The sequence below is a fragment of the Bos grunniens genome, chromosome 18 (assembly GCF_055505025.1).
Source record: "Bos grunniens cultivar Pamir isolate PY7600 chromosome 18, Bosgru_T2T1.0, whole genome shotgun sequence".
NCBI lineage: Eukaryota > Metazoa > Chordata > Mammalia > Artiodactyla > Bovidae > Bos > Bos grunniens.
In genome coordinates this window covers 8,317,234-8,329,757 of record NC_141182.1, presented here as the reverse complement: position 1 = coordinate 8,329,757, position 12,524 = coordinate 8,317,234, and the positions used below count along the sequence as shown (strand labels likewise).

General features: G+C 59.2%; 1 protein-coding gene across 1 annotated transcript in view; it reads right to left on the bottom strand.

The window, feature by feature from the left end:
- The window catches only part of CMIP (c-Maf inducing protein), a 212,427-nt gene that overhangs the window by 70,823 nt on the left and 129,080 nt on the right, over nt 1-12,524 (bottom strand). The window contains exons 2-3 of the mRNA XM_086350047.1: nt 9,749-9,874; nt 1,804-1,854 (exon numbers count right to left, since the gene is read on the bottom strand). Of these exons, the coding sequence (XP_086206173.1) occupies nt 1,804-1,854; nt 9,749-9,874 (177 nt within the window). The remainder of the gene's footprint in view (nt 1-1,803; nt 1,855-9,748; nt 9,875-12,524) is intronic.

Genomic DNA, 12,524 nt, shown 5'->3' with positions numbered 1-12,524 from the left:
TTTAAATCATCCTCAGGCTGTCACAGTCTCCCAAAGCTCCACTTTCCATGTCTACCATCTTAGTCATCGCTTGTAGCTGCGTAGAATTCACACATGTCACAAGCACTGCCTTTCAGGAGTTCCCAGAGATTCCGGAAAGCAGCTGGAGACAATGCGGACCAGGGCAAGGCGGCAAGCAGAGTGGAATCCACTCAAGACCACCTCTTCCTTGACACTGACCTTGGCCATCTGTTCAAAGAGACATTTCCCCAACCTGTTGGGCGGGCAGTAGGTCTCCATCCTGCGCTAAGAGAAAGCAAGGTACTCACTCACTGAGGACTCACGAGGAAAATACGCACGAGAGGAGGGAACAGAAGAGGGGAGCTCTGGACAGGCAGCCACCGATATCCACAGCAGCGGGGCGGCCTCTCCTCGCAGGGGCCGCATCACGCCGCCTGTATTCCTCTCTCCCATGACTGGTCTGGTGTTCACCTCCCAGGGCCCGCCGGCAGGTCCTGATGTAGGCCCCGCCTGTCCCGGGACACCCGGCTGCAGAGATCAGGCCTCAGAAAAGATGTCCCTGCAGAAATCATGGTCTGAGCAGCACCTGCCAGCTCCACACACGGGTGCCTCCCAGGGCCTTCTGCCTGCGTTCAGGAAGCCCCAGGAACGGGCGAGGCCTGGGTCTGAACCCAGCCCCAGGCTTGTACCAGCTGCGGGAGCTGGGCTCGGGTCTGGCCTCGCCTTCCCCACGGAGAAAACGGGAGCAATGATAACGAGCATCCTGACAAGGGTCAAAGAGGCACGAGGCGGCAGGCGCTCGGTGCCCACCAGTCCCTTCCCAGTGCAGCCCCAGCTTGGAGACCCAGGCTCAGCCTCGGAGACAGCCACCCGGGCACAGGAGAGGCCTGCCGCTGTCGGGGGGCTGGGGGGGGGTGAGGGGGGGCCGTCCAGGGCACCTGGAACATCAGTTTCCAGGGCTGGGTTTCTGTCCTCTGCCTAGCTGTGACGAGAACCCCTCCAAAGGCGTGACAAGAATGCGAAGTGTCCCCTGGTCCTCCCCAAACGATACACGGCCTCAAACCCCGCCCAGGTCCAGCCGCTCAGCCCCACCGCGCTCCAGCTTACTGTAAAGGTGCCGGCTCGGGACACACACCGCTCATCCTAGCCACACCCTGCTGGTTCTGCAAGGCCTGCCGAGCTTGTTCTAAGCTAAAAGGTCAGGAGGTGGGGGACAAGGGGCAGGGAGTGAGGGTCCTGAGCCACAGAGCAGAACGTGGACTCTCCAGGGTGGGGGACACTTTGCACAGATCTGGCCCCGGGTCTTGAACACGACCAGCCGGGGACTAATTCACCGTTTGTGCTAGAGAGCTGGGGACCATCTCATGTGGAGCTAGAACCCAAAAATCAAGCCAAAGAACCAGAGAGCAGAAAGGAAGGGAAGCCTGTGGAAATAGAGCTGGACTTCTGCATCTCTGATAAATTTTCCTCTGCTGCCAACTTCAAAAGTTACTTTCAACTCATCACTTGGAATCCCTCAAGTCCTGCCCCCCAGAGCCACTCAGGTGAGCTCCTGTTCTGAGAGCAAGCGGGTCTACGAACCTTCTGGAAGCTGGCACGCCGCAAGGTTCCCAGGCAAAGTCAGAGGCCAACTGGGCGGAGACACAGCTTTGGCATCGCAAGGGGGCAAAGTATCAACCATCAAAGAGTGAGGTAAGGGCTTTCGGACAACAGGGCAAAGAGCTCGGGAGGTGAAAAGACCCCTGCTCTCCAGCCTCCGGGTGACAGAGTGGCCCCTCGAATGAGCACCGAGCCAGGACTCACCTTCCACTGCAGAGAATGGAACCACTGGTCTCGCAGGTAGCTGTTGGCGGCCTGCAACGAGAAGAGGACAGTGGGGGTCAGTCACTGGCCGGCAGCATCTCAGAGCATTTTACAGGCCAGCATGAGGTCCTGCACCAGGCTGAACCCCTTGTGTGTAAAACCAAACCAGAAGCGGTCACCTGGTGGACTCATCTGAAATAAGACACTGCTCTTGCCTAGCACTTATTCTGTTGGGCAGACGCTGGTGGCTGCAGGAGCTTCAGCAGCACATGTTATGTCAGCTTCTGCAGGATCAGAGAAGGGGCCGGGATGAGTGGGGAAGAGGCACGGGGTGAGGGAGTGATGGGGATGAGCCGCCTGGATGCTCCAGGCGCCAGGCATTTGCCATCCGTGTAATGTGTCCCCCGAGGTGGGCAACGCTCTGTTTCACAAAGGGAAAAACTGAGACCCTGAACGCTCACGTCAACTGGCCGCATTTAAACCCGCAGCCTGTTTTCCAAGCCTGTGGGTTTAACCACTGCACCCCTTGCCAACTGCAGACAGCCACGGTGGAGACCAGGCAGCCTTGGCCTCAGGCAGAGCTAGTAGATGTTACACATCCCCGTTCGGGGAGCTCAGCCTTCCATGACCGACACCACGCCAGCTGCGAGCCTCCGGGCCACTTGGGGTCGGACGGCTCTCACCCCCGATTCCAGCACGTCTGCTGATGACAAGGGCAGTATTCACGGCAGGTCTGCCAGGTGCTGGACGCTAGGCCCTACTCCTGGAAGAGCTCATCCCGTCCTTCAGTCAACCCTGGGGAGCAGGCACTGCCGGCCATGGTGCAGATGAGGAAACTGAGGCTCGAGAGCTTGAACTCATCCCCCAGGGGCTCACAGGCAGCATGGGTGGGGGGCCAGGGCCTGGACCCAGCGGTTGGACTCACAGTGAAACCACTGTATGACAGCGTCTCAAATCTGCTGCTGGCCACGCCCAAAGCAGAAACGTAGCGCCCCTCCCCTGCCTGAGCCCCAGCCCGCCGTTCCAAGTGGCCGACCCTGATGGGCAAGGGACTCTGACAAAGGCCAGCGCCTCTCTCCAGGCAGGAATGCCTGCCTTCTTTCCCTGAGCCACACACACTTGCACACACGCACACACATACACACACACATGCACAAATGCACCCAGCATGTGCATCCTGGGGTCACTTTCATTCAAGGAGATTCAGCTCTTACAAATGAGCTCCTCTGATCCCCTGCAAACCACAGATGAAACTCCAGCTGCTTGTCCAGGTCAGTTTGGGGAAGTCTCTGAGCTGCAGCAAATGAACCAGTTCAGTGGCCCGTGGAGCTGGGAATCGGGCTTCCACGGGCAAGCTCGGAGACGCGTTTGAAACCCCAAGCGGCTCCACACAAGCACCTGGAGGCCATGTGAGTCTGTGCTTCTGCTCTGAGTAGGGGAGTAGGCTGGGGGACTCCCTCCATGGGACGCAGGAACCTCTGCAGTAGCTGAGTCTCCAGAAGCCCTGGGTTCAAGCCCCCTGAGGACCCAAAGCCTGTGACACCTGACCAGGGCTGGGCAGGCCATGGGAGAGTCTGCCACAGGGCCCAGCAGCCCCCTCAGAGGGCCCATAGGGGTCATCTGCCGGTGCTGACCAAGCTGTGGTCTCAGGACAGCTCGTGGATGTTAGGGTGACTGAACACAGCCCACACTCGGGAAGAGTGGGGCAAGACCCCAAACAATGAAGCCACGGAAGATGCCCACGGAGCACGATGCCCCGCACGTGCCAGCAGCAGGGATCAGGGTGGAGTGGCCTCGGCCAGCACGGTGCTGACAAACGAGTAACAGCAGGCTCCCCTGGACGAACAGCCCTGATTGTGGTGTGCGCGGACATCCACACTGATGCCCCTTGGCCGAGTCCAGGCTCCCAGGGGACATCCCTGGACCAGAGCTAAGACAGGATCCTGGTGGCTCTCAGGAGCTCGTACAGGCGGGAATGAGCTGTTCCAGCATGCTTCAGGCCCACAGCCATTTCTCTGCTTTTCAACACACCGAGGTGATCAGGGACAGGGGAGGTGTGGCAGGTGGAATGAGGGGCCTCCAAAGACTGTCCATGTCCTAACCCCCAGGAATGTGTTCAGTGCAGTTCAGTTGCTCAGTTGTGTCCGACTCTTTGTGATCCCATGGACTGCAGTATGCTAGGCCTCCCTGTCCGTCACCAACTCCTGGAGTTTACTCAAACTCACGCCCATCAAGTCCGTCATGCCATCCAACCACCTCATCCTCTGTCGTCCCATTCTCCTGCCTTCAATCTTTCCCAGCATCAGGGTCTTTTCAAATGAGTCAGTTCTTCACATCAGGTGGCCAAAGTATTGGAGTTTCAGCTTCAACATCAGTCCTTCCAATGAACATTCAGGATGGATTTCCTTTAGGATGGACTGGTTGGAATGTGTTACCTTGGTGCAAAGGGACTTTGCAGATCAAGTTAAGGACCTTGATGTGGGGAGATTACTCTGGTCCCTCTGGCCCCTCTGGGTGAGTCTGTGTAGTTACGAGTGTCTATATAAGAGGAAGACAGGATCAGGTGAGAGTCAGTGACGGAAACAGAGGTCGGAATGATGAGGCCATGAGCCCAGGGATGCAGGCAGCCTCGAGAAGCTGCAGATGGATTCCTCCCTAGGGCTTCAGATGAACCAGCCCTGCCCACACTTGGGAGTTTAGCTCAGAGGGACACATGTTGGATTCACATCTCCAGAATGGTCAGGATACAAATCTGTGCTGTTTTTTTTTTTTTTTTGTAGAATCTTAGTTCCCTGAGCAGGGATCAAACATGGGCCCAGAGCAGGGAAAGCGCCAAGTCTTAACTCCCGCATCAGCAGGGAATTCTCAAACCTGTGCTGTTAACCACCACAGTCAAGGAAATCTGCCTTTCGGCAGCAGGTGTGACCCTACCACCTGCTCTCTGTACCGCCGGGCCCCTGGGAACCAGGCTGGGGAACCCGAAGGCGCCACGCTCATGAAGGGACAGGCTCCGGTCAGGGCGAGGCCCCCACCCCACAAACAAAAGGGTGGGCCAGAAGTTTGCTTGGGAGAGGGGAAGCGACTTGTGTGACACCCTCGCAGTCGCGACTCCCGTCTCGATGCTAGAGACAGGGAGGCCATGGCAAGAGCAAGCCCTCCTGCTCTTTCCTCTGGCTGGTCAAGTTTCGGAGAAGGACAGAGGCCATGGGGGGACGTCCGGAATCCCAGGGCGGGTAACTCAGGGTGCCGTCCGGGGGTAGGCAGCGTGGAGTACACAGAATCCCACGCTGCCGCAGGGAGGGCCGAGCTTGGACGACGGCCCCCAGCCCCACCGCGGGGGACCCAGGGCACATCTCCAAGTCCTGAGGGTCGGTCGGCGGAGCCGGGGCCCAGCCTGGGAAAGAGGCCCTGGAAGTAGGCTCTGGCAGGCGCCAGCCTCTCCTGGCGATAAATCTTTCGAATCCTGCAAGGGCCTCGTTCCAGGCAAATTCTGCCTAATTTCCTCTTTGAAAGTTGCCAAGTTCCCTCTCATTGTTGTATTGTCTGGAGAGGTGAGAAAAACAGCCAAGGGTGCACGGTGGGTGACCGTTCCCAGGTTCGCCCTCCCCGCCCCACTTCTTGGGGAAAAAACAGCACGTGCTGTGCAGCCGGAAAAGGTCTCTCTCTCCAGCTTCCAGTAAGGAGGGCACCCGCCCTGTCCTGCCCTGGCTGCCAGCATTTGGGGTAAACAGTGGCCTGGCCTCCCCGGGGGCTTTCAGGAATGTCACTGAGATGAGCCGGTCTCGGAAACTGTTCCAGAAAGCAGCAGCACTCTCGAGAAAGCAGGGTAGGGTGGGGAGGGTCCCTTTGCTCCTGGTCTCGCCTGAACCCTTGTTGTCCGAGCAGTGGGCTTTGTCCACGTCTCATCAGTGACTGGACAGCCACTGGGGAGGCAGAGATCCCTGGGAGATGATCCGGGTCTTCATCTCTGCTCCACGACTCCACGGGCCGGCAAGGAGCACCACCCCCACCTGCTGCCCGGCACCGTTCATGGGCTCGTGGAGTTACTCCTCACGATGAAATACCAGCAGACAGGGCATTAGGGGAAGAAAGAAGATAAATAGGTCCTTTCTGCACCCGGGGACTCTAATAACATGCCATTAGGGAGCTCACGCTGAAACACACAAAACATCCATAAACACGCCAGTCGGGCCCAGGCTGGAGGGCTGGCGCCTTTGTCTGCTGACTCGACCTGCTGGCGTGTTGCTTGGTGTCTCTGAGCAGGGGAGGAGGACCATTTGCCTGAGAGCACTTGTGCTTTGTTTTTTAATATTCATTTATTTATTTATTTGGCAGCGCCAGGCCTTAGTTGCAGCAGGCGGGATCTTTTTTGTTGTTGTTGTTTTTTAGTTTCAGTGTGCGGGGTCTTCAGTCCGTGGCATGTAGCATCTAGCTCTCTGACCAGGGATGGAAGCCGGTACCCCTGCCTAGGGGGCCTGGAGTCTTAGCCAATGGACCACCAGGGAAGCCCCCTGAGAGCGTTCCTGAACTTTCCCTGAACTCAGGTCAGTTCCCAGGGGGTCTGAGTGAGGCACCGGCTCAAATTCTCATCAAACAGCTACGTAAGGATGAGGGGTTGGGAGCGGAGAGAGAAAAAAACGGAAAGCGGAAGAGAGACTTAGGTCAGGACGCACAGAGAGAAGGGGCCGGGGGGTGGGAGAGAAAGGCCTGGAGAAAGACCCCGGGGGGAAAGCAGAGAGTGAGGTGCATCAGGGGACAGACAGAGACAGGGGAGGGGAGGGAAGAGAAGTACCAGAGAGACAGAGAGCCTGCAGAGAAGGCGGGCAGGGACCCCCAGACACCGCCCCGCCACAGAGACACGCCGCAGGACGGACTCCTCTGCAGACAGGCAGGGGTGCTGGGGGCCCGCAGGCCGCCTCTCGCTGAGGCTGTTCCCGCGGGGGCAGCAGGGGTCGGGATGACACGTCCCGGGTCTCAGCCCTGGTGTGCGGATGGGAGCCATCTGCAGAACTGAGCCACGAGCACCCGGACATCCTGAGCACCCAGAGCAGCTGCTGGGCAGGAGAGCCGCCCTCTTGATGCATTGACTTGGACTGAAGTGCAGATGACCCTGTGCGTCTGGAGGCCGCTGTGGGGGCAGCACGGCTCGGGACGGCACCCGGGTGTGGCGTGGTCTTGATCCCCAGCGCCCCTCGCCGCCGCGCTCAGCCCCCACCCCTCACCCCCGCCAGGGCACAGGGACTGCCGTCACACCCCTGCTCTGGGCCCGCCCTGTGACTCTGCACAAGCCCCCAGGCAGGGGATCCCGCTGACCAGCAGGAGAGCCTGTGCGGGGCGCCCTGCCCGCCACCTCGGGGGCCGCCCCGTCACCACGTAGGCCTGCAACCTGCAGCCCAGCCCCACGGCGCCTCGAGTCTACTTAAGACAACCGGGCGGCCTCTTGCTGCCCGTGAACCGCAGGAGGGCGAGGAGGAGGGGACGACACAGGGGAAGCAAGCTGGGAGGGACCCCAGGGACGGCGGGGCTGCACCCACCTGGCTGCCGCCTTGGCCCACCTGCCCTGGTCAGCCTTGCCCAGGGAGCACTGACAGGAGGCCCCCGCAGGATCAGAGGGACACTTGGGTGAAGCCCGGCACCCCGCATCCTCCAAGCTCCCTGCCCCTCTGTCTGCGGGTCCCTCCTTGGGGGACGCTGCCCGCTCTAGCCCCAAAGCACTGGAAAATGCCCCTGCCGGGGGTAGGGCAATTACAGGGCTTCCCTTGGGCCCGCCTGCCTGGGGGGCTCACGGATGCGCAGTCCGCTCGACCAGCAGACCGGTCCCTCGACTGTCCCCGCCCCACTCAGGAGCTCTCGGCGGCTGCAGCTCCCTCCCTCTGCTGACGTGACCTGTGGGGCCTGGCTGCCTGCAACCCCACAACTCTGGGTGCGTGTTTAGGGCCTGCACTGCCGCCCGCTCCTGTCCACGGCAAGGAACCCCTGCCGCGACACTCCCAGGCTTCGCACCCCCTCTTCCCTCTGCCCACAGTGGGCATCCCATCCCGGCACACTCCTACGCACTCCTCAACACCCAGCTCTAGCATCACCACCCATGGGGAGCCTTCCTGGGAACTCCAGGGTGAAAGCGAGTCCCCAGCCCTTGGGGACAGACCTCCATCTCAGCTGCTGCCTCTGGGGGGTTTGTCTGTGGCTGTCTCCCCAGGGACCTGACTCGCCTCCTCACCCCCCGCCTACACAGGGGACAGCAGGCTCAGGGCTCTGAGATTCCAAGGGCATCTTCTCAGCACCTTCCTCTCCGCTTTCTATGGACTCCTAGTACTGCCGCCTCGCCCCGAGTACCCGCCACTGCTCCCCACCAGCCCAAGTGGGCCAGAGCTGACCACTCCCTTCACAGAAGGTGCAACCATCACAGAGGGGCAGGAAGAACAGAAAGGAAAGCGCTGCTGGCTGGAGGTGAGGAGGGAAAAGGGGAGGGCAGCTAGGAGAAAACCTGCGGGTGTGAGAGATTTAGGAAGAAAACAGACATGCAGTGTCCTCTGCAGGATGACGGTAAAGCTGGAGTCTTCCTGAAGGACCATGAGCAGTTACACTCAGCTTCTGGTGCTCAACATTCCTCAGAGGCCAAACTATGTGCCTCTCAACTCCAGCATCGTTGAATAATCCGGTGGCCACTTTTGGGGAAACAAATTTTAGGGATCATCTCTATGGGCTCAGAGCAGTGTCTCCCAGGAGAGACAGAGACAGAAAGAAAATGTTCCTGAAAGAGAGGCGAAGGAAGACCATCCTCTCGGAGGTGAGAGTCCATTCCCTCTGGACGAGCAGTCCTGACTTGAGTCCCCGCTGGAAGCCCAAGGGAGAGCGATGATGGTAGGCCATTGAAAGCCAACAGGAGGGGGCTGAGAACACCCCCCTGAGTCATAGGGGGCGGAGATCCCAAAAAAGACAGTGTGTGCCACGCATATGGGCTGCGGCGGCTGTGCCATGAGCTCTGCCTCAGTCCCTTCCTAGGCGGACCCGCCTCTCCCCACCCACGAGGTCCTGGCAGGGCTGTCAGAGTATAGGGCTGCCTGTGCTAAAGGTGGGCGTGGCCCCCCGGGGTGAATCAGATCACAGCCCAGCCAATCAGGACCTTCCAGGAGACTTGATAGGAAGACACTGAAAGGAAAGTGGGCTCTCACATTTTTTAAGGATTACAGACTCCAAGAATGCAGCCTGAGGCTGCCAGACATCCGTCTTTCCCATCACATGGGGAGCCTCTGTCTGACAGCGAAGCCAGCACACAGAAGCAAAGCCAGGAGATGGAGAGATTAGACATTCACGATCGCGTTTGACTCCTGGGTCCAGCTGTGCCTGAAGTCCACTCCCAGACTGTCCAGTTACGTAACGCAGCCACAGCATCAAATTCTCTTCCTGCTTCAAATCATTTGAACAACATCTGCATCATTTCCAACCAACAGTCCCTGATCAGTACACACAAAACCTGCACTCTTTCCCAAGGAGAGGGCTCCTACTTCCATCAGGGCCTCAACAGACCAAGATTAATGAAGAGTGAGAAATCTCCTCACTCACAGTACAACAGAAGGTAGTACATCTGTCTCATACTTGCTTTTTATAGCCTTTTAAAGCCTGTGTCTGTGTGCCTCGGTTTCCTTATCTGTAAAATGGGAGACAGGAAAACTGACAGTTTGGTTTTGTTAGGAGAAACAAAACACAGCGCGGGAAGCTCCTTGGTGGGGACAGGCGCTCAGCAGGAGCCCAGCCTGTGCACACTCCCTCCACCGCTCCCCCAGTGAGCCCCCATTTACATCTTTCTTGTACTTGGAGGGAAAAAAAAAACACTCCAAGTCAAACAGTCTTTCCTCTTGATAGCTGGCCGTCTCCTAGGGGAGGAGGAGGGCGTTGAGCGGGGACGGAGCAGAAAGTGCTCGTTCCTGTTTACATGTCCTACCTGCAGCAGGACAGTTCCCCCAGGAATTGTGAGCTGTAAACAGTACTTCGGGGCGTTCTCCCAGGACAGCAGCTGAACGTCTTCAATTGCGCTGTAGGAGACTGAGTTTTCCATGTACCCAGTTGGCTGCAGCAAAAGAAAAAAAGAAAAGACATACATCGGTTATGAGATGAGGCACAATCACTGCCTCGGAAAACATTCTCGGTTTAGCAACGAGCACGCGGAGCTGGTACAGACACCTGGCAACTCTGGAGGCCAAAGGAGTTGTCTTTCCTGGCTGGCGGCGCTCAGCTGGAGGGGAGGGGCCGGGGCGGACACCCGCCCACGTGTTTCGGGAGGTGCGGAGTCAGGACTAGACCGGGGGCACCTTGGGGGTGACGCCTGGCCACTGCTCCTCCAGGCATCTGCAGGACCCAGTGTGGCCAGAGCCGGAACCGCTCCACCCATCACCGTGTCCCAGCCACCACCCTCCCCTGCCCAGGAAGTGGTCATAGCCCCCTGCCCTCCAGACTCCCCTCCTGTCTCCCCCTGCAGACACATGGTCCCCACTTGGCACTCAGGGCCGCGTCCCGAGTCAGCAAACTCGACCACTCCACGCCTCTGCTTGCATCTGCCAGGGGTTCCTGGTGACCCAACCACTAACTCCACCCACAGGCTCCCCGCATCTGGCCTCGCGCCCGCTCCAGTCCCACCCCACCTCCCTCTCCCTCTCCATGCACCCCGACACGGGCCTGCGGACAACACTCGGCCTGCCCTGTGTCCCCAAAAGGTGGGGTCACCCCCACCCCACCCTGCCATCTCCTCTTCCACTCTCCAGACCCCGAAACCCACAGGGCCGCCCCCTCCCCGGGTCCCGCATGCTCACTACATCCGTCTCCATCCCTGTGACCTGTGCGGGCTGTCTGTCTGCCGTCTGCCTCCCCCAGGCCGCGGCTCCATGAGGTCAGGCCACGGCTGTCTCGGTCCCCACTCTGTCTCCAAGGTCCGGTGCCCGGCAAGGACCCAGTGACTTGTGTTGAAAGGGGGCGACTGGTGAGGGTTATCACCAGTCAGTGCCGGGGTGAGGGTGGGGCGAAGGAAATTCAGTCGCTCATGGCTGAGTGAGCTCCTCTGTGACGGAGAGGAGGTGCCAGGCACCCAGAGGCCATGTCCTTGGCACTCAGGGCCCGGGAAGCCAGACTTCAGCAGCGTTGCAGGCGAGCGTGGCCCAGCTGGGAAAGGGGACAGCTAACACCCCCCGCAATGTGACACAGGCCAAGGCTCCCTGAGAAGGGTGACAGCTAACACCCCCCACAATCTGACACAGGCCAAGACGCCCCGAGCGTGCGGCAGGAGCTACCGCCTTTGACTCTTATAACCATGCCCAGAGCAGGTGCCGGGCTGTCCCCCTGCACGGATGAGGAAAACGAGACTCAGGAGGTCACCTGACTGGCCCAGGGCCGCCTGGCTGCTGGCTCAGGGATCTCCGACCTGATCAGTAAGCTCTGACACAAGCAATGTAAAATCTGGGGCCCAGCAAGCGAATTTTCCCCTAAGGACTGAGGACCTCCATGAGGCTTTCTTTTTTTTCTAAATTAAATTTATTTTTTAATTGCAGTACAATTGTTTTAGAGTACTGTGTTGGTTTCTGCCCACCAAGTTGTTTATTTTCAATTCCTATCTGCCAAAGCTGAGATACGGTGGTGTTGGTGGCTGAGGAGCAGAAAAGGGTTGAAGGCCTAAGCTGCCTCAAATTTCCCTGATATGATCAGCTCCCACGCTCAGGCAGTCAGAGGGACTGATCGATCAATTCATTCATTCACTCACCCAGTCAGTCACCTAACAGACACTTAACTGAGCACCTGTTACCTTCCAGGCCGCGTGCTGGCTGCTGTGGGATCTAGCAGTGAACAAGACGGAAGCCCAGTGGGGCAGAGAGACAACAGACAGACAGACAGAAACACCCAGCGACTGCAGAGTGGTGAGTGCGGCACGGAAAACCAGGACCGGCCGTGGGGCACCGAGGAACGAGGGCGGCAAAGTGCGGCTCGGCGCAAAGGGCCGGGGGCGGCCACAAGATGGGGGCACTCGCTCGGGGAGGAGTGAGGCAGGACGGGTGAGAAAGGCCGTGGCGAGGCGGGCCAGGCCACACCCGGAGGCACGGGCAGGCCCGGCTGGGCTCCAGGAACGGGTGCCCATGGGCGGGAGGGGCAGGGCTGCGGGGCGCTCTCCAGCATCACTGGACTGCTGCATGGACCGAGAGGGCGGAAGCAGGAACAGCCTGGAGCCTCCTCCTCGGGTCCAGATGAGCCAAGAGGCCGCCCAGACTGCAGCGGGGGTGGGGAGCCAAGTTCACCCGGCCCTTCTCTCCGGCCCATGGCCCACCCCTTGGCACCAACCCAGGCAACCTCGGTGTCCAGCCAAGACGGTTTGCCAATGCATCCCAAAGGCAAACGCGTGGGCTCCCCATGGCCCCTCTGCCCTGCGCCACAGCCGTCACGTTCTCAATATTCTGCATAAATGACTCAGCCCCGACCGCACGTCCTGTCCTGAGCAGACCAGCAGCACCAGGGGCCTCGGGGATTCGTGTGAACAGGCTTGTGCTGCCTGCTGACTGTCTCCGTGCTGGTGTTTTCAGCACAACGCGATGGGAACTTTCACCTGCCCTGTTTCACATGCCTGATGTTTAGGAGGTGATGGGTATACCTCCCTGACAGACGAAGGAAGATTTTCCTAAGTAAAAAAATGCCTATCCATGCATAACATACTTGGGAAGAGGCTTTGGTGACTAGTTTTA